This window comes from Equus przewalskii, chromosome 1 (assembly GCF_037783145.1).
Source record: "Equus przewalskii isolate Varuska chromosome 1, EquPr2, whole genome shotgun sequence".
Classification (NCBI taxonomy): Eukaryota; Metazoa; Chordata; class Mammalia; order Perissodactyla; family Equidae; genus Equus; species Equus przewalskii.
In genome coordinates this window covers 113,968,492-113,993,103 of record NC_091831.1, presented here as the reverse complement: position 1 = coordinate 113,993,103, position 24,612 = coordinate 113,968,492, and the positions used below count along the sequence as shown (strand labels likewise).

The window sequence follows — 24,612 nt, the reverse complement described above, 5'->3', positions numbered from 1 at the left end:
ATGCCTACCACAGCATGGCTTTTGCCAAGCGGTGCCATGTCCGCCCCTGGGATCCGAGCCGGCGAACGCTGGGCTGCTAAGAAGTGGAATGTGCAAACTTAACTGCTTGCTACCAGCCTTGCCCCTATATTTTCCAGTTCTTTGTTGAAGTTCCCACTGAGTTCATCCATTCTTCTCCCAAGATTGATGAGCATCCTTCTGACTTTTTGTTTGAACTCTTTGTCAGGTAGATTGTTTATTTCTGTTTTATTCAGTTCTTTTTCTGGGAGTTTGTCATGTTCCCTTACTTGGAATGTATTCTCTTGCCTCCTCATGTATCCTCTTTCTGTGTTCTTTTATCTATGCACTAGATGGGTCAGCTAAGTCTCGGATCTTGGAAGAGGTGCCCTTATGTAAGAGATGTCTTATGAGGCCCAGCAGTGTGCTTCTCTCTCATCACCAGTTCCAAATGTTCCAGGAGTGACCCCTGTGTGAGCTACGTGTGTCCTTCTGTTGTGACAGGGTTTCTCTTGCTGCAGGTGCCCAGGGAGGCTAGACTGTCCTCCTGGCCAGCTGGTTCTAATTCTCAGCTGCATGTGGCTGCTATGGACTCTTTAGTTACTTTATCATGTGTGGGGAGCCCCAGCACAATTGGCTACAAGGTCTGATAGCACATTCCTGTTGCAGTTTTCCTGTTAAGTGTGTAGGCTGCTTGCATGGCTTGTGGCTAGTCTCAGGGACTTACAGTTCCTCTAGGCTTCCAGCCTGCAAGGCTGTTGTCAGCTCTCTCAGGATTGCAGCTGAGTGGGGCTGGGCCCAGGCATGGGAGTACCCAATTGTTTCAGGCTTTGGAAAGTGAGGTTGGTTCTCTATGTGGCTGTTTAAGAAGCACAAGTCTTCTGCAGCTGACAAGCCACACTGCCCAGAGGGCCAGACACACCACAGTCCTGCCCCATGCAAGCATCCTGACCCCCTAAAGCAGACCCAGTCACCTCACTAAAGAGGCCCCCACACACTCCACCAACATCCCATACTCTCCACCCACTTCTCTTGCATGCTCTGACCTGCAGAGACTGACCCGCTGCTCTGCTGCAGAGCATCCAGGCATCTGGCTGATGCCTGGGGGACTGGCTGTTGGGTTAGGTCAGTCCCTAGGGCAGGCTGCCTGCCCTGGCCAAGCTGGATTAAATCAGTGTTGCAGTGGGTGGAGCAGGCCCTGGGCTAACAGACCAGGTGAATAATTCTAATGAGTCTCCCTGCATTTGTGTCAGCACGCCTGTACTAGGTCACAATAATGGCTGCCCCCAATGTCTCAGTCCCTGGGGAGCTCTCACCTCTCACTGAGATGCACCCAGAGCCTGTCAGGTGAGTCTGTTTTCACCAAAGGAGTGTGCACCTTTCTTTCTGGTGATTTTAGGTTGCTTTCCAAAATGGGTGGATTTGTGTGTGGGTCCTTTAAGATCTGCCTTTTCCCCCTTATGTCCGATAGCTTTTTCGGGGGTATTCACTGTTGTTGTTACTAGCCACCAAAGCCAGATGTTATGAGACTTGTCTCGGTTGTGCTGAGTCCAAAGGATGCTTATAGTAGTAATGCTCTCCCTCTCAGCTTCCCCGCTCCTCTCAGGAAGCCTGCCTACCTTAGGATTGCTCCTGGCCAGCTCTGAAGTACTGCAGCTTGTGAAGCCAGCTTTTTTTTCTCTCCAGAAAGGAATTATTGCCTCTTCGACCTGAGTCAGGAGTGTCCCTTGTTGCGGGAGTTCTTTTTATCCAGTTTTCAGTTGCCCCTCAGGGTATTTGTTCCCAAGTAGTTGTAAATTGGTTGTGTCCATGGTAGGAGGTGAGTTCTGAGTCTTCCTATGCTGCCATCTTGACACCTGCCAAAAATTTTAAATTCAAATGAAGTCCAGTTTATCTGTTTTTCTCTTTTGTTGCCTGTGCATTTCAAGTCATATTTACTTTTGCTTTCAATTTAAGGAAGTATTTCTAAATCTAAAGTCATGAAGATTAGCCTCTGTTTCTTTTTAAGAGGTTTATAGTTTTAGCTCTTAAATTTAGGTCTTTGATCTACCTTAATTTTTGTATATAGTATAACATGAGGGTCCAATTTCATTCTTTTACTTGTGTATCCAGTTTTCCCAACGTTTTTGAAAAGACTGTTCTTTCACCATTGAATGATCCTGGCACCCTCATTGAAAATCAGTTGATGCTAGATGTAAGAGTTTATTTCTGGGCTCTTAATTCTCTTCCATTGGTCTAATTTCCTGCCCATATGCCAGTATCACACCATTGTGATTAGGAGAGCTTTGCAGTTAAGTTTTGAAATTGGAAAATGTGAAATCCTTCTTCTTTTTCAAGATTGTTTTGGCTATTTGGTGTTCTTTGAAATTCAGTGTGAATTTTGAGATGATTTTTCTATTTCTGTAAAAAACTAATATTTTGATAAGAGTTGCATTGAATCTGTATATCACTTTTGGTGGAATTGTCATTTTGATAATATTAAGTCTTCCAATCCGAGAATTAGGGATGTCTTTCCATCTACTTGGATCTTTTTAAATTTCTTTCAGCAATGTTTTGTGATTTTCAGTGTACTATCATGTGTGACATAACCATGTTTTGATCAATGACAGGATGCATATATTATGGTGGTCCCATAAGATTAGTACCACATAACCTAGGTTTGTAGTAGGCTATACCATCTAGGTTTGTAAGTAGTCTATTATGTTTGCATGGCAATGAAATTGCCGAATGATGCATTTCTCAGAACATATCCCTATCATTAAGCAATGCATGACTGTACAAGTCTTGTACCTTCTTGGTTAAATTTATTCCAAACTATTTATTTTTCATGCCATTTTTAAGGGATTTATTTTCTTAGTTTTCTCTTTGGAATGTTTGTTGCTAGTGTGTAGAAATATATACATACATATACACTATACATTTTCAGCACATTTTGTATGTTGAATTTGTACCCAGCAACCTTGTGGAAGTTGTTTATTAGCTGTGACTGGTTTTTTTTGTGTGGATTCTTTAACCCTAAATAATACATATGTGATCATGTCACCTGTGAACAGATATAGTTTTACCTCCTCCTTTCCAAACTGAGTGCTTTATATTTCTTTTTCTCCCCTTATTGCTTCAGCTAGATCTTCCCATACTTTGTTGACCAGAAGTGGTAAATGTGGGTATCTTCATCTTGCTCCTGATCTTAGGTGGAAAGCTTTCAGTCTTTCACCATTGAATATGATGTTAGCTGTGAGATTTTCATAATGGCCTTTATCATTTTGAGGAAGTTCTTTTCTAGTCCTAATTTGCAATATTCTCTTACCTTTATGTAAGAGGGCTGTGGAATCTGTAGACCCATCTCCTTTTCAAGCCTAAGTTGAATATTTTCTTGATCAGCCTGCCATGGGTTTACAAATTTAGCCTTTTCAAAGAACCAACTTTTGGCTTTGATTTGCTCTTTCTCATATCACTACCGTTTCTTTTTCCTATGGTATTTGGGTTTAGGTTGATTTTTTTTCTGTCTTCTTGAGGTGAATACTGAGCTCATTTATTTTTCACTTTCATCTTTCTACTATATGAACTTAAATTTTTAAATTTATCTTTAAGTAAGGCTCAAGCTATATCCTGCAATACTGATATGTAGTAATACTTCATTAAAATACATTTCACAGTATTTTTAAAATTTCATTGGAATTATTTTCTTGTATTCATTGGCTTTTAAATTTTCAAACATATCAGCATTTTTTAGGTATCTTCTTACTGGTTTCCACGTTGCATTCAGAGTATGTACTGATGGATCTTTGGCATTTTCTGAAACTTATGTGTGATCATATGACTGAGCATGTGATAGGATTCTATAAGTGTTTTATGTGTGCCTAAAAGAATGTCTCCTGCAGTTCTGTGGTTGAGTTAGTGTTTGCTTACTATATCTTTTTCTAGCCTTTTGCCCTCAATCTTTTTTATTACCATATTTCAGATATATTTCTTGTAAGTTGAGGACAGATTTTTTTTTTTAATTCCAATATGTCTATCTTTGTCTTTTGTTTGGATCACTTAGGATTAACATTTAGGGTCATTTTATTGGCTCACTTAGGTATTTGCATTTAAGGACAATTACTGATATACTTTTATTTAAATTGAAAAACTTTTCGGTGTGTTTTATTTGTCCTCTTATTGTCTATTCCCCTTTCTCCATGCCACCTTCCTTTGGACTAATGTGTTTTTCATTGTTTAATAAGTCCCCCTCACTTATTGGCTTAGATGTTAGACACACTTTTAGTGTATAATTGTATGCCATATTAGTAGTATATATGCTGTACACATTTTTAGTATTAGCAGTTACTCAAGGTATTATCCATCTTTGATTTACCAAAATCTAATATTATTTAGTATTTTTACTAAATAATTCCTAACAATGCAAGGACCATAATCCCTTTAGCTTTATTTACCCTCATTCTGATTTAAATTATGTTTTAATTATCATGTTTTAAAATTTTACACATATACATTTTTAACCAGATAAGACATATTATTGTTACCGTATATAGTCAGTATTTGTTTAGATTTTTTCACATAACGTACTTGTTCCCTATTCCTTTCTGTATCTTTCACTTTCCATCTATCATCATTTTCCTTCTGCCTAAAGAATATTCCTTCATATTTTCTTTAATGTGTCTCTGGTTATGAATTCTGTTTTTGTGTGTCTGAAAATGTCTTTACTTCTCCACTTTTGAAAAACATTTTTGCTGGGAATTTTCTTTCAGCTCTTCAAAAATACTGTTCCGTCATAATTTGGTTTATATTATTTCTGTTGAAGTCAGCTGGAAGTGTAGTTATTGTTCCACTAAAGCAAATCCATCTTTGTATTTTCCCTTAGTCTACCTTTGAGGTATTCTTTTGTTTTTGTCTTACACAAATTTTACATACATGCAGAGATGCGTTTCTTTATATTTATCTTTTTTGGGGTAAGTAGGTCTTTTAAATTTTTATTTCTTTGCCCAGTTTTTTTTTTGAGCTATAATTGACATATAACATTGTGCCAATTTAAGGTGTTCACTGTGGTGAATTGATACACATATATATCGTAAAATGATTACCCCATTAAGGTTAGTTAACACATCCATCACCTTACGTAATAACCTTTTTTTGTGTGTGTGGTGAGAACATTTAAGATCTGTTCTGTTGGCAACTTTCAAAGTAGGGCTTTTAAAATCTGTGGCTTGATGTCTTCTGTCAGTTTTGAAAATTTTTCAGTCATTCAGTATTTCTTCAGATACTGTCTCTGTCCTATTCTTTCTTCCTTCTTTTACTGGGACTCCTCTTTCACCTGTGTTAGACCTTATCTCTATCTTGTAAGTCTTTCACCTTCTTGTTTATGTTTGCTAAATTTTTGTGCCTCAGTTCTTCATTGTGGATATTCTTTACTAATTCTCTTTTCATCTGAGTCTAGTCTTCTGATAAATCTATTCATTGAGTTCTTAATTTTAATTACTGTATTTAACAGGCCTAGTCTTTTGGGTTTTTTTTTAATAGTTTCCAGTTCTCTGCTGAAATTTTTAATGTCTTTTTGAACATAGTAAGTACAGTTATTGTAAAATCTGTATCTTATAACTCTAATTCTGGACTCTATTTGTATCATCTGTCATTTCTGGTAGTGTTTAGTCATGTTTTCTTGTTTCCTCATATGCCCTTATATACTGGACGTTGTATTTAATATAGTTGCTTTTTTCTAGACATTTTATTTTTCCTTTTTCTCCCCAAAGCCCTCCAGTACATAGTTGCATATTTTTGGTTGTGGGTCCTTCTAGTTGTGGCACGTGAGCTGCTGCCTCAGCATGGCTTGATGAGTGGTGCCATGTCTGCACCCGGGATCCGAACCAGCAAAACCCTGGCCCGCCAAAGCGGAGTGCACGAAGTTAACCACTCGGCCACAGGGCCAGGCCCTGAACGTTGTATTTAAAAAAATATTTCTTGGGGTTGGCCCTGTGGCCAAATGGTTGGGTTCGCGTGCTCCGCTTTGGCGGCCTGGGGTTTCACCAGTTCGGATCCTGGGCGCGGATATGGCACCACTCATCAAGCCATGCTGAGGCAGTGTCCCACATGCCACAACTAGGAGGACCTACAACTAAAAATAAACAACTGTGTGCCAGGGGGCTTTGAGGAGAAAAGATGAAAAATAAAATTCTTTAAAAAATATTTCTTGAATCAATTTGAGGCCTAAGATATTATCTTTCTCCAGAGATTGAGGGTGAGAGGGTTGGTCCTCCAGATAATTGGGGTAAGTAACTATCTGGGCTCACTTCAATCCAGTGTCATTGAGCGAGGTGATTTCATGCTGAGCTGCAATCTGTAAAAACAAAGAACTCTGCATAGTTCAACTTTGCTCTTAGGGTTCTACCTGTGGGGATCCCAAACCAAGTGTGGGGTTTTCTGTGGCCATCCTCTTCTCTCCTGGTGGTTCCTTGGCTCCCTTCCCCCACAAGGCTGTCAGAAGTACCCTGTGTCCTCTTGGAGGGAAAAGCGGCCTCTAACCTTCAGCGTAGATTCCCTAGCACACCTCCTTTCATCTCTTTACCGTCTTGTTAATTCTGATGCTTTCTTGTTTTAGTCATCTTTAAGTGTTCTCTCCTCAGTGGGAGGGCAAGATGAATTTCCAGATTTGCCATTAATGGAAGTAGAAACTCTTTGCAAATTTGTTTTGCTTTGCATTTATAAAGAGCATTTTTTGCGGCCGGCCCCCTGGCTGAGTGGTTAAGTTTGTGCTCTCTGCTTCAGTGGCCCAGGGTTTCACCTGGTCAGATCCTGGGTGCGGACATGGCACCGCTCATTAGGCCATGCTGAGGTGGCATCCCACATGCCACAACTAGAAGGACCCACAACTAAAATATACAACTATGTACCAGGGGGATTTGGGGAGAAAATAAAGGAGGGGGAAAAAACAAAAGATAGGCAACATTTGTTAGCTCAGGTGCCAATCTAGAAAAAAAAAAGCATTTTTAATAAGAACATTTTCTGTAAGTACTGTGACTGTATTTCCCCCCAGCTTATGTGTATCCTTCCATCTGGAAATATCTCTCTCTGTTATTACTTGAGAGAGTCAAGTGGAATAAATCATAGCATTATATGAACTTCATCTCGTAAATTGGTACAAAATACCTTGACTAGGTTTTTTGAAGCCATTTTAGGTATCTAATAGCTCCTTTTAATTGAAAACTTATTTTTTTGAAGTAAGAAGCTCCTCACTATGTAATATTCTTTATTTCTTGGTTGTGAAGGTTCTGCCCCACAAATATTAACACTGTTTGACCACCGTTAAATAGGACAGTCTGCAATATTTTGTGGCCGTTCTGGAAAACAGCTGAAGCGTTGTCACAACAGTCAGCCAGGAATGCTGCTGGACAGCTGGTCTCGGATGGTGAAGAGCCTGAATGTCTCATCCTCCGTGAACCAGGCTTCTCGTCTGATTGATGGCAGTGAGCCCTGCTGGCAGTCCTCTGGGTCGCAAGGAAAGGTAGTGTGCTCTGGGGGCAACTTCCAGAACCGCTTTTATTTAGGTGGCTTTGCCTTTTAGAGCTTCAAAATGAACTTTGAAAAACCTAGTAAGTTATATTGTGATGGCACCTGTGAGTACTCGTTTTCTATTTTAGTTCATAATTATTTTAAAGTTACAGAGTACTATACCATCCAGTTTTTATTGTCAGAGATTTTAAACGACATAGGTAACAGATTTTATCTAACTGACCAATTGATAGTGGGTGTAAGAGCATGGTGGTGTTTTTTTACTCCCGCATATAAAATGTATGTGTTCATATTCTGCTCTGGTTAGAAGTTTTTCTAATATATCCTAACAAATATGTGTTGATCTTTGGCATGCTATCATAATTGCACTTACATGTGGGTATGCATCATCTGGACATGCAGGTCAGTCTTGGAGAGGGGCTTTTTCTCCATCTTGACTCTATGATCTTTTCTATGATCCACTCCTTGATGGGTATAAATGGACCACCCTAGATCAGGAGGAGTTTATAAACACGTTTTTGGAGCTTAGAGTGAGACTTTCTTCTAATGAGCAAATGATGGAGTACAATGCTCTTGTTTCTGCCAGCTTAAAGGCAAATTCTCTCTCTCCCATGCCAGATAATATGTTAAAAAAATCTCATGTAGATTCAAGCTTTAGTGATAATATTTTAGTAGCTAAAATATAGCTGAACTTTACTAACAGAGAATTCATTTTTTCTTTTAAAGCATTGGATTCGTTTGGAGATTTTCCCAGATGTTCTTGTTCATAGATTAAAAATGATAGTAGATCCTGCTGACAGTAGCTACATGCCATCTCTGGTTGTAGTGTCAGGTAATTCAATTAGTTTACTCAAAAAGTACCTTCTATCATATAACAAAAACTCCTTTGTCTGATTCCTTTGCCCTTTTTTCCCCCTAGGTGGAAATTCCTTAAATAACCTAATTGAACTGAAGACAATCAATATTAACCCCACTGACACCACAGTGTCCCTTCTGAATGACTGCACAGAGGTAAGTGGATACGATAGTGTTCCTTTTTGATGGTTTACAAATGGCAATGGAGGTGACTTTTTTGAACATTTCTATACTAACATTGAGCCCATTTTTCCCCTTAATTAATTGTATTTACTTTAAAAGTTGACATGTACACAGCTTAAATTTGCTGCTTATCAGATAGCTTGAAAAGGAAACAAAATAACTTTCAATCTCACTATCTTTGGTAAGAAGCAGGGGTGAATACTCCTAGCAAAAGTTGTTACCAGGCATATCCAGTTGCTCTTTGCAGCCAGTGCAGTGTCATTTTCGTTAAATGTGTATTAGTGTGCAATGATTTTTTCTGACCATACATGTGATGCTGAAATTCCTTTTTTGTTTTCATACCTGTTGGCATCAAGTGCTGAACTTGTCATAAAGTACTGAGTTATTGATTTGTTTTGATTGGTAATAAGGTAATTTGCAAAATGAATCCAAGTTTATTGTATCTCTTGAAAATTCTAAGAGAATCAATGAAGGTTCTTTTAAACAGCACCCATATATTACACAGCAGTGAGACTTTCTCGCACATTTTCCAGTATATCCTTCCACACAGATGTCAACACTAGGAATTGTTTAGCACCATTTATTCTTTTATGTCATTGAACTATTTTGTGATATACTGATTAATTAATTAATTTTCTGAGAAAAGATAATATTGAATTTTAGTGCATTTTATTGTTAACTTATTGCTAGGTAACTGAATGCAGCTTGTCTAATGTCCATACTCCCAAATGTTTTTGTAGTTTAAGCAAATCAGTAAGTACAGACTTTATTAAATCAATAACTAAGGTTGTTATTCATAAAGGGTGTATTAACTTTAAGAAATTTTCAATTTAGAACAATTTATTACATAATATTTGATAAGTAAAAAATAGTATCTATCACATGTATGAGAAATATTGAAGCATTGTGAGTAACTGGGAAACTCATGACTCACTCTCCATCTCTCCAACTAACTTAAGCACTAGAATATCATTCCTGTGAAGCTACTGGACTCTTTATCATTGCCTTTCATATAAAAATGGCTTGTTATGGGAATTTTCTAATATAACCAGAAATAGGAAGTATACTGAATCCCTCATAAACCTGTCACCTAGCTTGAACAATTATCATTTTTTGCCAATCGTGTTTCACTATGTCCTTGCGTGTTCCCCCACCCCCATTTTTTTTTATCTTGGTGTGTTTAAAACAAGTCCTAGACATGATCGTATTTCAATAGTGTATACTTCAATATTCATCTCTGACAAAGACTTAAATGTAACCACAATGCCATTATCACACCTAACAGTTATTCTTTAATATCATACAATATCCAGTCAGTGTTTAAATTTTCCCAGTTTTCCCATAAGTGTCCTTGTGTAGTTGGTTTGTGTGAATCATGATTCAAACAATGCCTACACTTTGCACTTCATTTAATTCTTAATTCTCTTGGTTTTTCCTTGCTAAAGAAAGAAACAGGGTCTTTTTTTCCTGTAGAAATTTTCATTTCTCAGTTTATCTTTTGAATCTCAATGGTTTTGTTCAACCTGAGCTTCCTGTGACATCAGAGGGAGATCTTGAGGATTGTTCAGATTCATTCGAGGCAGTAGGGAGTCATAGGTGGTGTATGTGCTTCCTGCTGCATCATTCTTTGTTCACATGAAATATGGGATAGAGGAATACAATGGGTGCCAAATCAGAATGAAGGGCATCCCGCAGGACAGAGACTAGCTTTAGCAAATGAATAGCAACGCATAACCGAGGGAGGTTGCATCTTACTTGGATCCTGATTTGAACAAGCCAACAATAGAAAGATGTTTATGAGATGATCAGAAAATTCGATCACTGATAGCATATTAGATGATATAAGGAATTATTGTCTTAGCTATGATAATAGTAATGTGGATATATTTTTCAAATGCCCATATTTCAGTGATACACACTGAAGTTTTGAAACAACATGCTTCCTGGAATTTTCTTATGATAATCCATATATGAACAAAATTGGTCATACATTGATAATTGTTGAGCTAGGTGGTAGGGTCACAGAACATCTTATACTATTTTTTATAATTTGTATATATTCAATTATTTTTACTATGTTTTAAAAATTATGAAGACTCTAAAGGTAAGACCTGAAACCATAAGGCTTCTAGAAGAAGATATAGGTGGTACACTCTTTGACATCAGTATCAAAAGGATCTTTTTGGACACCAATGTCTTCTCAGACAAGGGAAACAATAGAAAAAATAAATGGGACTTCATCAGACTAAAGAGCTTCTTCAAGGCAAGGGAAAACAAGATTGAAATAAAAAAACAACCCACCAATTGGAAAAAAATATTTTCAAGTCATATTTCCGACAAAGCGTTAATCTTCATACTATATAAAGAGCTCACACAACTCTACAACTAAAAATCTAACAGCCCGATTGAAAAAGGGGCAGGGGACAAGAACAGACATTTCTCCAAAGAAGATAAACAGCTGGCCAATAGGCACATGAAAAGATGCTCATCATCACTGATCATCAGGGAAATGCAAATCAAAACTACACTAAGATATCACCTTACACCTGTTAGAATGGCAAAAATAACCAAAACAAAAAGTAACAAATGTTGGAGAGGCTGTGGAGAAAAAGGAACCCTCATACACTGCTGGTGGGAATGCAAACTGGTGCAGCCACTATGGAAAACAGTATGGAGATCTCTCAAAAAATTAAAAATAGAAATACCATATGACCCAGCCATCCCACGACTGGGTATCTATGCAAAGAATTTGAAATCAGCAATTCCAAAAGTCCCATGCACCCCTATGTTCATTGCAGCGTTATTTATAATAGCCAAGACATGGAAGCAACCTAAGTGCCCATCAACTGATGATTGGATATATACAGTGGAATACTACTCAGCCATAAAAAAGGATAAAATCGTCCCATCCACAACAACATGGATGGACCTTGAGGGTATTGTGTTAAGTGAAATAAGCCAGATAGAGAAAGACAGTCTTTGTATGACTCCGCACATATGTGGAAGTTAAACATGAAGACAAAGAGAACAGATTAGTGGTTACCAGGGGAAAGGGGGCGTGGGGTGGGCACAAAGGGTGAAGTGGTGCACCTACAACATGACTGACAAACAAAAATGTACAACTGAAATTTCACAAGGTTGTAAACTATCATAATCTCAATAAAAAGTTAAAAAAAATTATGAAGGCTCTGTGAACTACCTGACATTTAATCTGTTGATACATCTTGGTTCAAGAAAGCTTTAAGACAGAAAGGTTTGCAGTCATTCCGTAAGGCTATCATACTATTCCAATTTAGTAAGAAAATCAATGTGAGTCCCATGCATTGGATAGACATGCTTGGTGAATTAGTGACTCCTTTTGAAGTCAAACTCTAGTCAAGTGTGGCTGCATTAACTCTACCTAAGTTGCTTGATATTTCCAGAAATTAGTAAAGGAGCTCTAACTTTCCACCTATTCCAGGTCTCAAATATCCTGCTCCTGTTAAAATATCTAATGTCTTTGGTTCTAAAAAGTCTGTAGCTCATTGTTTTTGTGTCTAGTATCACAGATATATTGAAATTGCAATAAAGCAGTGCAGGAGCTCAGGAATCGATTGTAAAATCCATGGTCTCATCCTGCTGGGACGGATCCGTGCAGAGGAGGAAGACTTGGCCGCAGTTCCTTTCTTAGCTTCAGATAATGAAGAGGAAGAAGATGAAAAAGGCAACAGTGGGAGGTGAGAGCCATTTGTTATTGGTGGTGCTCATTACAAAATTCTCACTTTTAAAAGTAAATATTTAATTAGAGCATATCTCATGGTAAGTTTTAGTTGAGTTTTCAAAAATTATAATTTAATTTATTAGGGGAATATTTAATGTAAAAACACATCGTATTTAGAAAAATACCACTAAAAAGGAGAAATAAAAATTTTTAATTTTTCAACCTGAAATATCACTGTTAATATTTTTTATCCTTATAGTTTTCTTTTTATCTGTCCCTACTTGTGTTTTCCTGTGGAAATGGTATCATCTATATTTGATAGCCTTTTTGCTAAGTATTTTATCATTAACTTTTACATTGAAAAAAAATTTTTTGTGATAAAATACACATAGCATGAAGTTTACCATCTTTACCGTTAATCACTTCAGTGTGAATGAGTGGTCCAAGCAGTCTCCCACTAGGCAGGCACCCAGCTAGGAGGTGCGCACACTGAGCACACATGACGGGCTTCCGTTCTGAATGGTTCATACTTACTTGGTACCAGTTGTTACTTATCTTAAATATTACTCCTGGTGTCCTGTACATATTTTTGACTAAAAATGTGTTACAAAGTATTTCAAATGATTACAATGTACATATATTTGCTCTCCTGTCCCTGGAATCAGATGGAAGAGTTTTCCTACATTTTTATCCCCAAACCATAAAATTTTGATTCTTTAAAGTAAGTATTCGTTAGTATATAACATGTTAAAAAACCTTACCTGTCTCAAATCTGGTCTCTGGAGCCTTCAGTTGTCTATCCTAGCTGATGAAAATAGAACAAAAGCAAATGAAAAGCCAAGAGCTGCAAACAAAAGAAGCAGTTTCTTAGCACCTGACATCAGACTAACAACCAAGAAACTCTCACTCTATCCTGGGCACTTTATAGTTTCCCCAAGTTCAAGAATTGGAGTGCTTTGTTGATTCAACCTCTGCCCTATTGAGGGCAAGACAGGAGATAGGATGAACAAGGTGGTGGAGCTAGCTGCCAGACCTATGCTTCAGGAGCCTCAGGGTGTGGGGTAGGCCTCCCAAGAGAGAACGGAGGTGGGGACCTGAAGCCCAGCTGGCGGAGGGTATGAAGGAAGAAAATTGCATTGTGCTTTACGACATATATCTGTGTTGGAGTAGTGCCTGCAGGGTCATATGGCTATATCTATTATTTCTTTAGGGGAAAAAGAATGACCAGACAGATTTCTAATTTAGGGACATTGCCACAATGCCAGTCCCAGTGGTGACTCCTGGGACCATCCAGTGTTCTCTCCAGTTACATCTATAGTAGCTGTTTGTCCAGGTAATGGGCAGGAATTGCTCTGAGTCAGTAAAATAGCTGTAATGTTCAACTTGGTATTTAAGAAGAAAGAGAGCTGCCTAGTGTGTCATAGAAAGATCTTCACCAAAGGTAAAAAGCTACAATTAAATTCTAGTATGAAAAGGTAACAAGCTAGTCTCTACAAATTTTGACCCTCTGGTACATTTACTCCTGTATATACTTGAGGTTTTATTATATTAAAACAAAACTTAACAGTTTCTCATAGTAACCAGCAAACTTTGCATACTTGTGATTGCTTTCCTTTTTATTTTTAAAAGTTTTTATGCTGAATGACCTCTGTTTCTCTCTTTATTTTTTCTTTGGTTAGTCTTATTAGAAAGAAGGCTGCAGGACTGGAATCAACGGCTACAATAAGAACCAAAGTGTTTGTGTGGGGACTGAATGACAAGGACCAGCTGGGCGGGCTGAAAGGCTCTAAGGTATCCCACCTCTGCGTGAAGTTCCCGTGTCACCTGTCATTACATGACTGAGGAGCAGCTTTGCTGGCCCAACAATAGCCAGACTATTTTTGAAGTTTTTATAATGGTTTTACCTTCCAAATGTTGTTTTTTAAGTTGATTTTTCTAAAGTAATTCTTGATGTGAACTCTCATAGATGTTATCAAATTTAGTTTCTGAAAAGCCTCTGTCCTTGGGAAATAGTGTACTTTTGATATAGCTGCATTATTATTGTTTTATAAACTAGAAAATACCCTTCTGAAAAGATCTGACAAGCGTATAGATGAAAACTGTAGACTATAATTATATTGTCTTCAATACAATACACGTTTTTGCTTACCATGAACAAAATAACGTGTAAAAAATGCCATAGTGGCACAAAGATGAGCAAGGTGTGATTAAAGAGTAGGTACAACAAATGATGCATTTGAGCCAAAGTTGAATTCAGTGTCTGTTAACTAAGGAGCCATAGAACAGATTCCTCCAAAATTTGGTGCCTGGAAACAGTTTCTCTTCAGATGAGTTTCTCTGCTTCCTTTTGGTATTCTGTGAGACTTCACCCATCATAAGATGCCTTATTGCCTGCATTGTTGAAAGGCTGAGAAGGAAAGTTAAAACTCATTTACTTAAGTTTCTCCTTTCAAGTAAGATGGGTTTTTATCTTTATTTGAACAGCCTTGAGTTACATTTGTGTTTTAAGGCCCCTGGACTCCATTTGGAGTTGGACAAGGGGCAGTAAGCACTGGGAGTCTCTGTTGTGATGGTGTGGGGCTGTCTCAGGTATCCTCAAGCACAGGGCCCTTGCTGGAGTTTGCATGTGAAGGATAGATTTAGTGCTCCACAGTTGTGATAAAAATCCTTTCTTCCAGTGTAGTAGTGACTGATAATTTCTGACACGTGAGAATCATAAAGTGTTTCTTAGGCAAAGGCTTTAGGAGTTTTAAATTAAATCACCGCCATCTACAATGGGAAATTTAAGTGTATAATTTCTTAGAGATGTTAGAATCAACAAGACTGAGCAGGACATGACCTGAAATAAAACATAGTTTACCAGTTTTTGTTTATATCTTTAGATTATTTGTATTTTACTTTTCGTCTTTTATTATGAAATGTTCAAACATATCCAGGTAGAAAGAATAGGCACCTGAGCTCTCGTGTCTCTGTACCAGCTTCAGTAGTTACCAGCAGATGGTCACTTTTTTTGTCTTTATTTTCTACATACCCCTACCCCTGTTAATTTTAAAGTAAATCTCATTATATCATTTCATCCTTCAAATACTTTAGTGTGTATCTCTACGAGAAAGAAACTTCTTTGATTAATATAACCATGCAAATTAACAGTAATTCCTTGTATCATCTAATCAGGTTACTTGTAATTTTAAAAGTATAGATAAAATTATCTTTTCCCTTCTTTTGCTTTTTAAAAACATTCTGTTCTAGATAAAGGTTCCTTCGTTCTCTGAGACACTGTCTGCTTTGAATGTAGTACAGGTGGCTGGTGGTTCTAAAAGTTTGTTTGCAGGTATGATTATTCTAATATTAAGTAATTTTTAAATCATGCTTAACACTGAAAACATAGTTATGTTGTAAAAAGTGAGTCCTCTCCTCACTCTTGTTCCTTGCAGTGACTGTAGAAGGAAAGGTGTACGCCTGTGGAGAGGCCACGAATGGCCGGCTTGGGCTGGGCATCTCCAGCGGGACTGTGCCCATCCCCCGGCAGGTCACGGCTCTCAGCAGTTATGTGGTCAAGAAGGTGGCCGTTCACTCAGGTATCGGGCCAAGTTGGCACTTGTATGAGGATAAGCCTGTTGCTCCTGTTCTGTAAATAACTAGGGCCCTCGAATAATTTTCCCTAAGATATCCTTGCATTCTTTTTCAAGTTTTACTTACTTATTGGGAATAAAAATTGGATAATGTAATCTCGTGGTGGTCTAGAATTGAATTATTGTTGCTGCATGAGGCTTTTTGGAGACCAGGAGTTGTTTGCATTCTAGGTATGGGGCGTCCCCCTCCAAGAGGGGCTTTTCAGTCTTGGAGTTGTGGTCTCAGGTTCATAGCATCTTTGAAATCATCATGTTCTGTGCTTAAATATATGTTATTTTTCTGGAGAAAGAGCCTGTATAACCTTCTTCAGATTCTCAAAGTGTCTGTGATCCCCACTGATAAGAAGAATCCTTTTAAAAAAATTGATACTCCTTCAATTTAGGAAACGTTTATTTATTTATTTATTTTAGTGAGAAGAGGAAGATTATCCCTGAGCTAACATCTATGCCAGTCTTCCTCTATTTTGTATATGTGTCGCTGCCACAGCGTGGCTGCTGACGAGTGGTGTAGGTGCACACCCAGGAACTGAACCCGAGCCACTGAAGTGGAGCACACTGAACGTAACCACTAGGCCATGGGGCTGGCCCATAGGACACCTTTATTGAATATTCTTTCTTTCAAAGCACTGTGCTGGCCTCTGAGGAATGAAACTGAATTAGATGTAAAACTCAGTTTGTGTCTGTACCAAATAGGGTTAGATTTAACCCCATATAACAAAAAATCCAAACAGTAGTGGCTTGAGCAAGATAGAATTTTACTTTTCTCCTCCGTGAAGGTCTGGAGGTGGTGTCCAGGGCCAGTTCAGCAGCTCCAGCGCATGATGAGCACAGGCTTCCTCTTTCTGTCCACCCTCGTTGACAGATGGCTCTGTGGCTCTAGGCAGACACGAGATGGGCATTTCCTCCAGCTCACTTAGCCCCTCTAAAGAGCTTTTCCAGAAACCTCACTCATTTTCATTGCTTCTCTGTCACCATCCTCTCTGGGAAAGGGAGTCTGAGAAGTGTAGTTTTTAGCTGAGCACATGGTTGCCGTTGATAATATGGGTTTTGTTGGTACCAAAGGAACAGGGCAGAATGAATGTTGAGGGGACCGGGAACCCAGGAACAGGTGACAGGAAATGCCCGTAAAGACAGTGCTCTTCAGTCTGAGGCAGAGTGGATGGACTGGGAGAGAATGGTCCATGCTGGAAAGAGCATGAGCTGATGTGTTGTGGGAATAGTGAGTATAATGTCTTAATTGCAAATGACGGTACTTTTGCTTAAATAATTCCGCTTTCGGGGTGCATTTCTCAAAAGCTTAATTGCCACTGCATTTGATAATTTGCCTGATCACAAAGGTACTTATTTTTACTTTTACCATCTGAATTTTGATCTTTTATATATTTAATAGAACAGGAACCCCATTAATAAACAGCATTCTTTTGCCTTTGTGAGTGAAATTGTTTCTTGGATTTAAACTTTGTAGTTTAATAAGAGTTTATTCATTTTATGTATTTGTCAGCCTGATGTTGCTTCTATCTACTCATTTATTCAACACATGTTCATTGAGTACATACTGCATGCCAGGCAAATTAAGTAGTTAGGCTGCAAACTTTTGGTATACCAGTTCAGAAGCTCATATCTGTGTGAACATTGCAGGTGGCCGGCATGCTACGGCTTTAACTGTTGATGGGAAAGTGTTTTCCTGGGGTGAAGGTGACGATGGCAAACTTGGACACTTCAGCAGAATGTAAGAATATTTTCATTACTTGCTAATAAGAAATTGTTACTGATGATAATAGTGAATGCCATTTGATAGTTATTTTGCAGGAAATTAAATAGGATAGGTTATTTATGAAAATAGAATTTAAAAATTTATTTTTTAAAATATCTATGAATGTGATTTGGCCTTACCTGTTCTAAGATTTGATAGTTAAGTTGATCTACAGATGTTGTTTTGACTAAATGTGGATCAGGGTAGATGTCCTTTTTTCCTTCTTAAAAAAAAACTGGATTGATTATAGGGAATATTATTTAATCTTGCTCTAGGAACTGTGACAAGCCACGGCTAATAGAGGCCCTGAAAACCAAGCGTATTCGGGATATTGCCTGCGGGAGCTCGCATAGTGCAGCCCTCACGTCCAGCGGTGAACTGTATACCTGGGGCCTTGGAGAATATGGCCGGTTGGGACATGGGGATAATACAACTCAACTGAAGCCCAAAATGGTGATTATACACATACGCATTTTTGTTGCTTACAGAAAGCTTACCATCTGCTCATTTCAAGAGAAGATAAGCTTCAAGTCTAGGAAAGTTCATAAAGATGTGCATTATTGGCTTTCAGTCTGTGAAAAAATTTCCCTTGCTTTCTCAGTGTCTGTGCTTCATTCTCTTTTTAAATTTGTAATTGAGTAGGTGAAAGTCCTTCTGGGTCACAGAGTAATCCAGGTTGCATGTGGAAGTAGAGATGCACAGACCCTGGCTCTGACTGATGAAGGTGAGCTCCTGTCCTGATTCTATGTTTCTGGGTGGGTAGGAACATCATAAAAAGTTGGTCTGGGTTACCAGGGAAAAGGGGGGGTGGAGGGAGGGCACAGAGGGGGAAGTGGTGTACCCACAACATGACTAACAAAAATGTACAACTGAAATCTCACAAGGTTGTAATCTATCATAACATTAATAAAAAAAAAAAAAAAAGTTGGTCTGAAGTATGTTTTTTTAAACCTAGGTTTGGTATTTTCCTGGGGTGATGGTGATTTTGGAAAATTGGGCCGAGGAGGAAGTGAGGGCTGTAACATTCCCCAGAACATTGAGAGACTAAATGGACAGGGGGTGTGCCAGATCGAGTGTGGAGCTCAGTTCTCCTTGGCTCTCACCAAGTCGGGAGTGGTGTGGACATGGTACGTAAACTCCCTGTCACCCACCAATGTGTCTTGGGGTACCTCCACCCTACCCCATGCCACCCTGAGGGGACGGTAAAACCTTCATTTTCTTACTCATTCCAGGTATCTTTGTCTTTTCGAGTTGGGATTAGTGATAACATTATAAGAAGAAATTGGCCGTTATAACTGGGTTGTTTGGAAAAGAACGCTAGAGAAATTTTAGCCCAACATGTCTCTTCTGTTTAGTTGAGGTTTATGTAGAGAGTTTCTTCTGCTTGCTTGCTTGCTTCTTTTTTTTTTTTTTTTGAGGAAGATTAGCCCTGAGCTAACTGCTGCCAATCCTCCCCTTTTTTCCTGAGGAAGACTGGCCCTGAGCTAACATCCGTGCCCATCCTCCTCTATTTTATATGTGGGATGCCTGCCACAGCATGGCTTGCCAGGCGGTGCTGTGTCCGCACCTGGGATCTGAACCGGCGAACCCTGGGCCGCCGAAGCAGAACGTGTGCACTTAACTGCTGCAACACCAGGCCGGCCCTTCTTCTGCTTTCTTACCATGCTAGAACCCTAGTGAGCAAATGGGCAGAAAACAGAATTCTGATTTCTGTGATCCTGAAAATGTTCACCTGTGTTTCTTGTGAAAGTTTGTTTTATTAAATCAAAAAGGAATGGGACACTTGGCTGACGCTGGATGGTCTGATGGGCCTTAGCTTGAGTATTATGACCCAGAGGCAGCTTGAGAAAGAATTACACTAAAGAGGACTTTTGAGAGGCATTTGAGGTTTTTTGTCATGTTTTCAGTCTCTTTTTGTGAAAACCTACATCAGTCAGTTAAATATTGTAAAACACACATTAGAATCTTGCTAGTAGAATTAATGAGTTAATGGTATACTCTTTTATAACATAATTTCAAACACCTTAGGCATTGTATATGATCTTACCATTGAGATGGCTCTAACATTGTAAACAATGAGTGTTTTCCTGTGGAGCATTGCTAGACTATAGCCATATATTAAAATGTGAACTGTTGACCTCTTCGCAGGGGTAAGGGGGATTACTTCAGGCTGGGCCACGGCTCTGATGTGCACGTGCGGAAGCCGCAGGTGGTGGAAGGGCTGAGAGGGAAGAAGATCGTGCATGTGGCTGTCGGCGCCCTGCACTGCCTAGCGGTCACGGACGCAGGGCAGGTAAGCTGAGGTTATGATAGATCTTTTTCATGTCCAAGTGTAACTTGTAATGGAATGAGAGGAATCTTGGTACTTGAAAAACCAGAACAGGGCTTTGTCCATTTTGTTCCTCTGTGTATCTGCCCAGTTGTCGGCACGGGCTGAGGGCATCTTAGAAAGAGTTGCTGGCTCATGCATGTTATACAGTGTTGGACTCCCCACTCTGAAGTCCACTTGAAAATGGGAAGAGATTATCGTCATTGAAGGTGCTCCTACTGCTAAGGTATTAGCAGTATTTTACTTTAGAAATTGATAGCTGATGGGGAGATATATATCATTTTAGAAATTGTTATCCTTGACAGGTATTTCTCATTCTCTGCTTTGAGAGGCCATAGTGTGATAGGCTCATGGATGTTATATCTTTAAAATACGTTTATGGCAAAAAATTAGCATACTTTTTTTTAGTAAAAATGAATTAAAAATGAATTGTACCTTCTAATTCTGTAAAGTCAGAAGTGATTTACTTGAAAAGTGAACATATTGTTTTTGATCATTTTTTTTTGCAAAATAAAGGAAAAACTAAGTTACTGCATTTAGTCGAAGAGGATAATCTCCTTGCTTCCTATAACAAAACAGAGTAGATTAAGCCATTGAACTGATATTAAGTAAATACTGGTTTATAGTCATTGGCAAGAATTTTAAAGTAATTTTAAAGAAAATGTTCTGGAATCTTGAAAGTTTCTGATTTTTTCCCCCTTAACAGGTATATGCTTGGGGTGACAATGACCATGGCCAGCAGGGCAATGGCACAACCACAGTTAATCGAAAGCCCACACTTGTACAAGGCTTAGAAGGCCAGAAGATCACACGAGTGGCTTGTGGGTCTTCGCACAGTGTGGCGTGGACAACCGTTGATATGGCGACGCCCTCTGTCCATGAGCCTGTCCTCTTCCAGACAGCAAGAGACCCTTTAGGTGCTTCCTATTTAGGTAACACAGATTTGTATTTTATATGAGATCCTTTGGTGTGGTACAACAACATCACAAATAGAATGTCTAATGCTTATAGCACCACCAGATTAGAGTTTGCAGCACCATGTTAACTGCTTTCTGAACCAAAGCCACACAATATTCATTGTGCGCTGTGCTGTGATTTATTGACACTGGAATGAAAATTTTAGAAGGAAGCACCACGTGGATTCTTGTGTCATGGTCAGGTCAACTCTGGCAATGCTGTACACACAAGCAAAGAGAGAAGACTGTAATAACCACTGGACACATATAGGCACTGGCTGGACTGCCGGGTGTTTTCAATAGCTCTATTTAGGTGTGGTTGACATACAGTAGACCTTCCACATGTAAACTGTAATTTCGTAGCTGTGACGTGTGCACCTGTCAAAGCATCACTTCAGTCAAGACAGTGAACGTACATACCACCCCTGAGTTTTCCTGGGCCACTTCATACCCTCCCTGCCTCCCACAGCAACTGACTTGCTTTTTGTCACTATACATCAGTTTCCAGTTTTTAGAGTTTTATATAAATGGGATCACACAATATGTACTCTTTTTTATCTTATTTTTTTCACTGTGCATAATTATTTTTTGATTCATCCATGTTGCATGTATCAATAGTTCGTTCTTTTTTATTGTTGAATAGTATTTCATTTATGCATATAATGCAATTTGTTCATCTGTTCGCTTGTTGGTGGACTTTTGGGTTGTTTCCAGTTTTTGACTAATACAGATGGAATTGCTGTGAACATACGTGTACAGGTCTTTATATGGACGTACACTTGCCTTTCTCTAGGGTAAATACCTAGGAGAGGAATGATTGGATTGTACGGTAGGTGCATGTTTATCTTCTGAAGATACCTACAAACTGTGTTACAGAGTGGTTGTTCTAAAGCTCCACCTCCTCCACGTTTTTGTCTACACTCGGTGTGATCATTCTTTAATTTTAGCCATTCTTGTAGTTGTGTAGTGTATCTCATTGTGGTTTTACTTTGCTTTTCCCTAATGACTAATGATGTTGGGCTTCTTGCTTATTTACAATCCATATATGGTTTTTTGTTGAATTGGCTATTCATATCTTTTGCTTATATTTAAAACTAGATTGTTTTCTTATTGAATTTTGGGCAGTCTTTATATTTTCTGGGTAGCAGTCTTTTGTCAGATATATGATTTGCACACATTTTCTCCCACTGTGGCTTGTCTTTTCATTCTCTTCACAGGTAAATTTTAAAGAGCTGAAATTTTTAATTTTGGTAAAATCTAGTTCATCTATTTCTTTCTTTTATGGATCATACTTTGGGATTGTATCTGAAAAACCTTTGGCTAATTCAAGATCCTGAAGATTCTTTTTCTGTGTTTTCTTATATAAGTCATATAGTTTTAGAATTGAGGTCTGTGCTTGATTTTGTGTTAAATTTTGTGGTGTGAGGTATGCATTGAAATTCTTTTGAGGGGGGGTGGTATGTGGGTATCCAGTTTCCACTGCAGTTGTTGAAAAAACTTCTTCTCTATTGAATTGCTTTTGCTCCTTTGTGAAAAATCTGTTGTCCAAGTATGTGTAGATCTATTTCTGGACTCTCATTTCTGTTACATTGATTTGTTTTTGGATTTTGATGCCAATACCACATTGTCTTGATCATTATAGTTGTATAAAACACTTGAATTCAGGCCATGGTAATCCTTTAGCTTTTTTTTTTTCAGATACGTTTTGGGTATTCTTGGCCCTTTGCATTTTCATGTAACTTTTAGAATCAGCTTGTCAGTATTTGTAAAATAGCCTGCTTGTCATTTTGATTGCATTGACTGTATAGATCAGTTTGGAGAGGATGGGCATCTTCAAAATGTTGAATCTTCTAGCCCAGGAACATAATATTTCCTCCATTTGTTTAGGTCTTCAATTTTTCTAGCAATATTTCATAGTTTCAGTGTACAGGTCTTGTATATCTTTTGTTATATTTATACCTGTATATTTCATATTGTTTATACTGTTATAAATGGTATTTTGAAAACCTCTTTTGGTCCTTGCTGTCTAGATCTAGAAATATTCAAGTTACTCCTTGCTAGTATATAGAAATACAACTGATTTTTTTAGGGAATTTCATCTTTCTTCATTCTAATATGAATGTCACGTTTTTCCTCTGTCTTTCATGAGGGGACATTTTGTCTCCAGTGCCATCTGCTTTTATAAATAACTGAAATGTGATCTTCTGTCTTCACCAGTTATTAGCTCTATGAAATGGGGCAAGTTACTTAGCTTTCCTGTGCTGTTTCCTTTTCTGAGGTAGATGTAGCTGAGGACTGACTGCAGTCTTGTCCTTTCCAGTTTCTGTTACTCAGTGGTTCCATGTTGGTCTTCTTAACTTACAGCTCTTTTCATGTCACATTATGTGTATCACATTTTGGGATTGCCCTTTTCCATTCAGTGTAATTCTCTGGGGGTCATCCAGGTTGTTGATGGATCAATCATTCCTTTTTATTACTTGAATACTATTCTATAGTTTATTTATACACTGAAGGAGATTTGGATTATTTTTAGTTTTTGGCTAGTACAAAGAAAACCTGCTGTGAGTATGCATGTATAGGTTTTTGAGTCAGTTGTGCATACCTGGAGTAAACCCCACTTGGTTTTGCTGCTTTTTATTTCTTAGATATTCTCTGTTGTTTATCTGTTTTCATTTTTATTGGTTTCTGTTCTCATCTTCATTAGTTCTTTCTTTATACTGCCTTTAGGTTTATTTTGTTGTTTTTTTCTAGTTTCTTGAGGTAAGAGCTTAGATCATTGATTTGAGACCTGTTCTCTTTTCTAGTGAAAACTTTGAGTACTGAATTTTCCTCTCAGCACAACTTTGGCTACGTCTCAAAAATTTCAATATGTTGCGTTTTCTTTTTCATTCAGTTTTATGTATTTTTAAAATTTCCGTTCAGACTTTGTTTTTCACCTATGGGTTTTTCTTTTTGTCTGTTTTGGATTCAATTTGCTAAAAAAATGTTAAGGACTTTTACCCCTTTGTTCATGATAGATATTTGTACTTCTCTAGTGATATCTCTGTGTGGTTTTGATATCAGGGTAGTGCTGGCCTCATTGAGTGAGGTGGTGAGTGTTTCCTTCTTTTCAGTTTGCAATTTGTGTAAAATTGGTATTATTTCAATAGAATTCATCAGTGAAGCCATCTGGGCCTAGAGTTTTCCTTGTGGAGTTTCTTTGTATTTTTTAACCACAAATTTAATTCCTTTAATAGATACAGGGCTATTTGTTTCTTTTCTAGTAAAATTTATCTCATTAATGAAAGTTGTTCTTTTCATTTAAATTGTTGAGTGTATTCACATAATGTTGGTCTCAATATTTGCTTATTCCCTTTTAATATTTATAGAATCTGTAGTGGTATCATCTCTCTCATTCCTCATATTGTTAATTGTATCTTTTCTTTCCAGTTTGTCTAGAGGCTTATCAATTTCATTAATTCAAAGCGCTAATGCTTCTTTGATTTCCTTGATTTTCTCCATTGTTTTGTTTCATTGATCTCTGCTCTAATCTTTGTTAATCCTTTTCTTCTTTTTTTGGTTTAATTTTTTCTTTTCTAGTTTCCTATACTAGAAGCTTAGGTTGTTGGTTTAAGATCTTCCTGCTTTTCTAATGTAAGACATTTACTTTTCCCACCTTGATTAACTGACTCTGCTGTCATTATGACAGTTAGCCTCTTTATCCT

General features: G+C 38.1%; 1 protein-coding gene across 6 annotated transcripts in view; it reads left to right on the top strand.

Moving 5' to 3' along the window:
• Positions 1–24,612, top strand: part of HERC2 (HECT and RLD domain containing E3 ubiquitin protein ligase 2) — a 256,324-nt gene that overhangs the window by 162,995 nt on the left and 68,717 nt on the right. For all 6 annotated transcript variants that reach the window (XM_070572331.1, XM_070572323.1, XM_070572302.1 and 3 more), the window contains exons 53-65: positions 7,302–7,492; positions 8,227–8,332; positions 8,420–8,511; positions 12,079–12,254; positions 13,918–14,029; positions 15,488–15,569; positions 15,673–15,816; positions 17,509–17,599; positions 17,899–18,076; positions 18,266–18,347; positions 18,579–18,750; positions 19,772–19,916; positions 20,659–20,884. In XM_070572331.1, the coding sequence (XP_070428432.1) occupies positions 7,302–7,492; positions 8,227–8,332; positions 8,420–8,511; positions 12,079–12,254; positions 13,918–14,029; positions 15,488–15,569; positions 15,673–15,816; positions 17,509–17,599; positions 17,899–18,076; positions 18,266–18,347; positions 18,579–18,750; positions 19,772–19,916; positions 20,659–20,884 (1,797 nt within the window). The remainder of the gene's footprint in view (positions 1–7,301; positions 7,493–8,226; positions 8,333–8,419; positions 8,512–12,078; positions 12,255–13,917; positions 14,030–15,487; positions 15,570–15,672; positions 15,817–17,508; positions 17,600–17,898; positions 18,077–18,265; positions 18,348–18,578; positions 18,751–19,771; positions 19,917–20,658; positions 20,885–24,612) is intronic.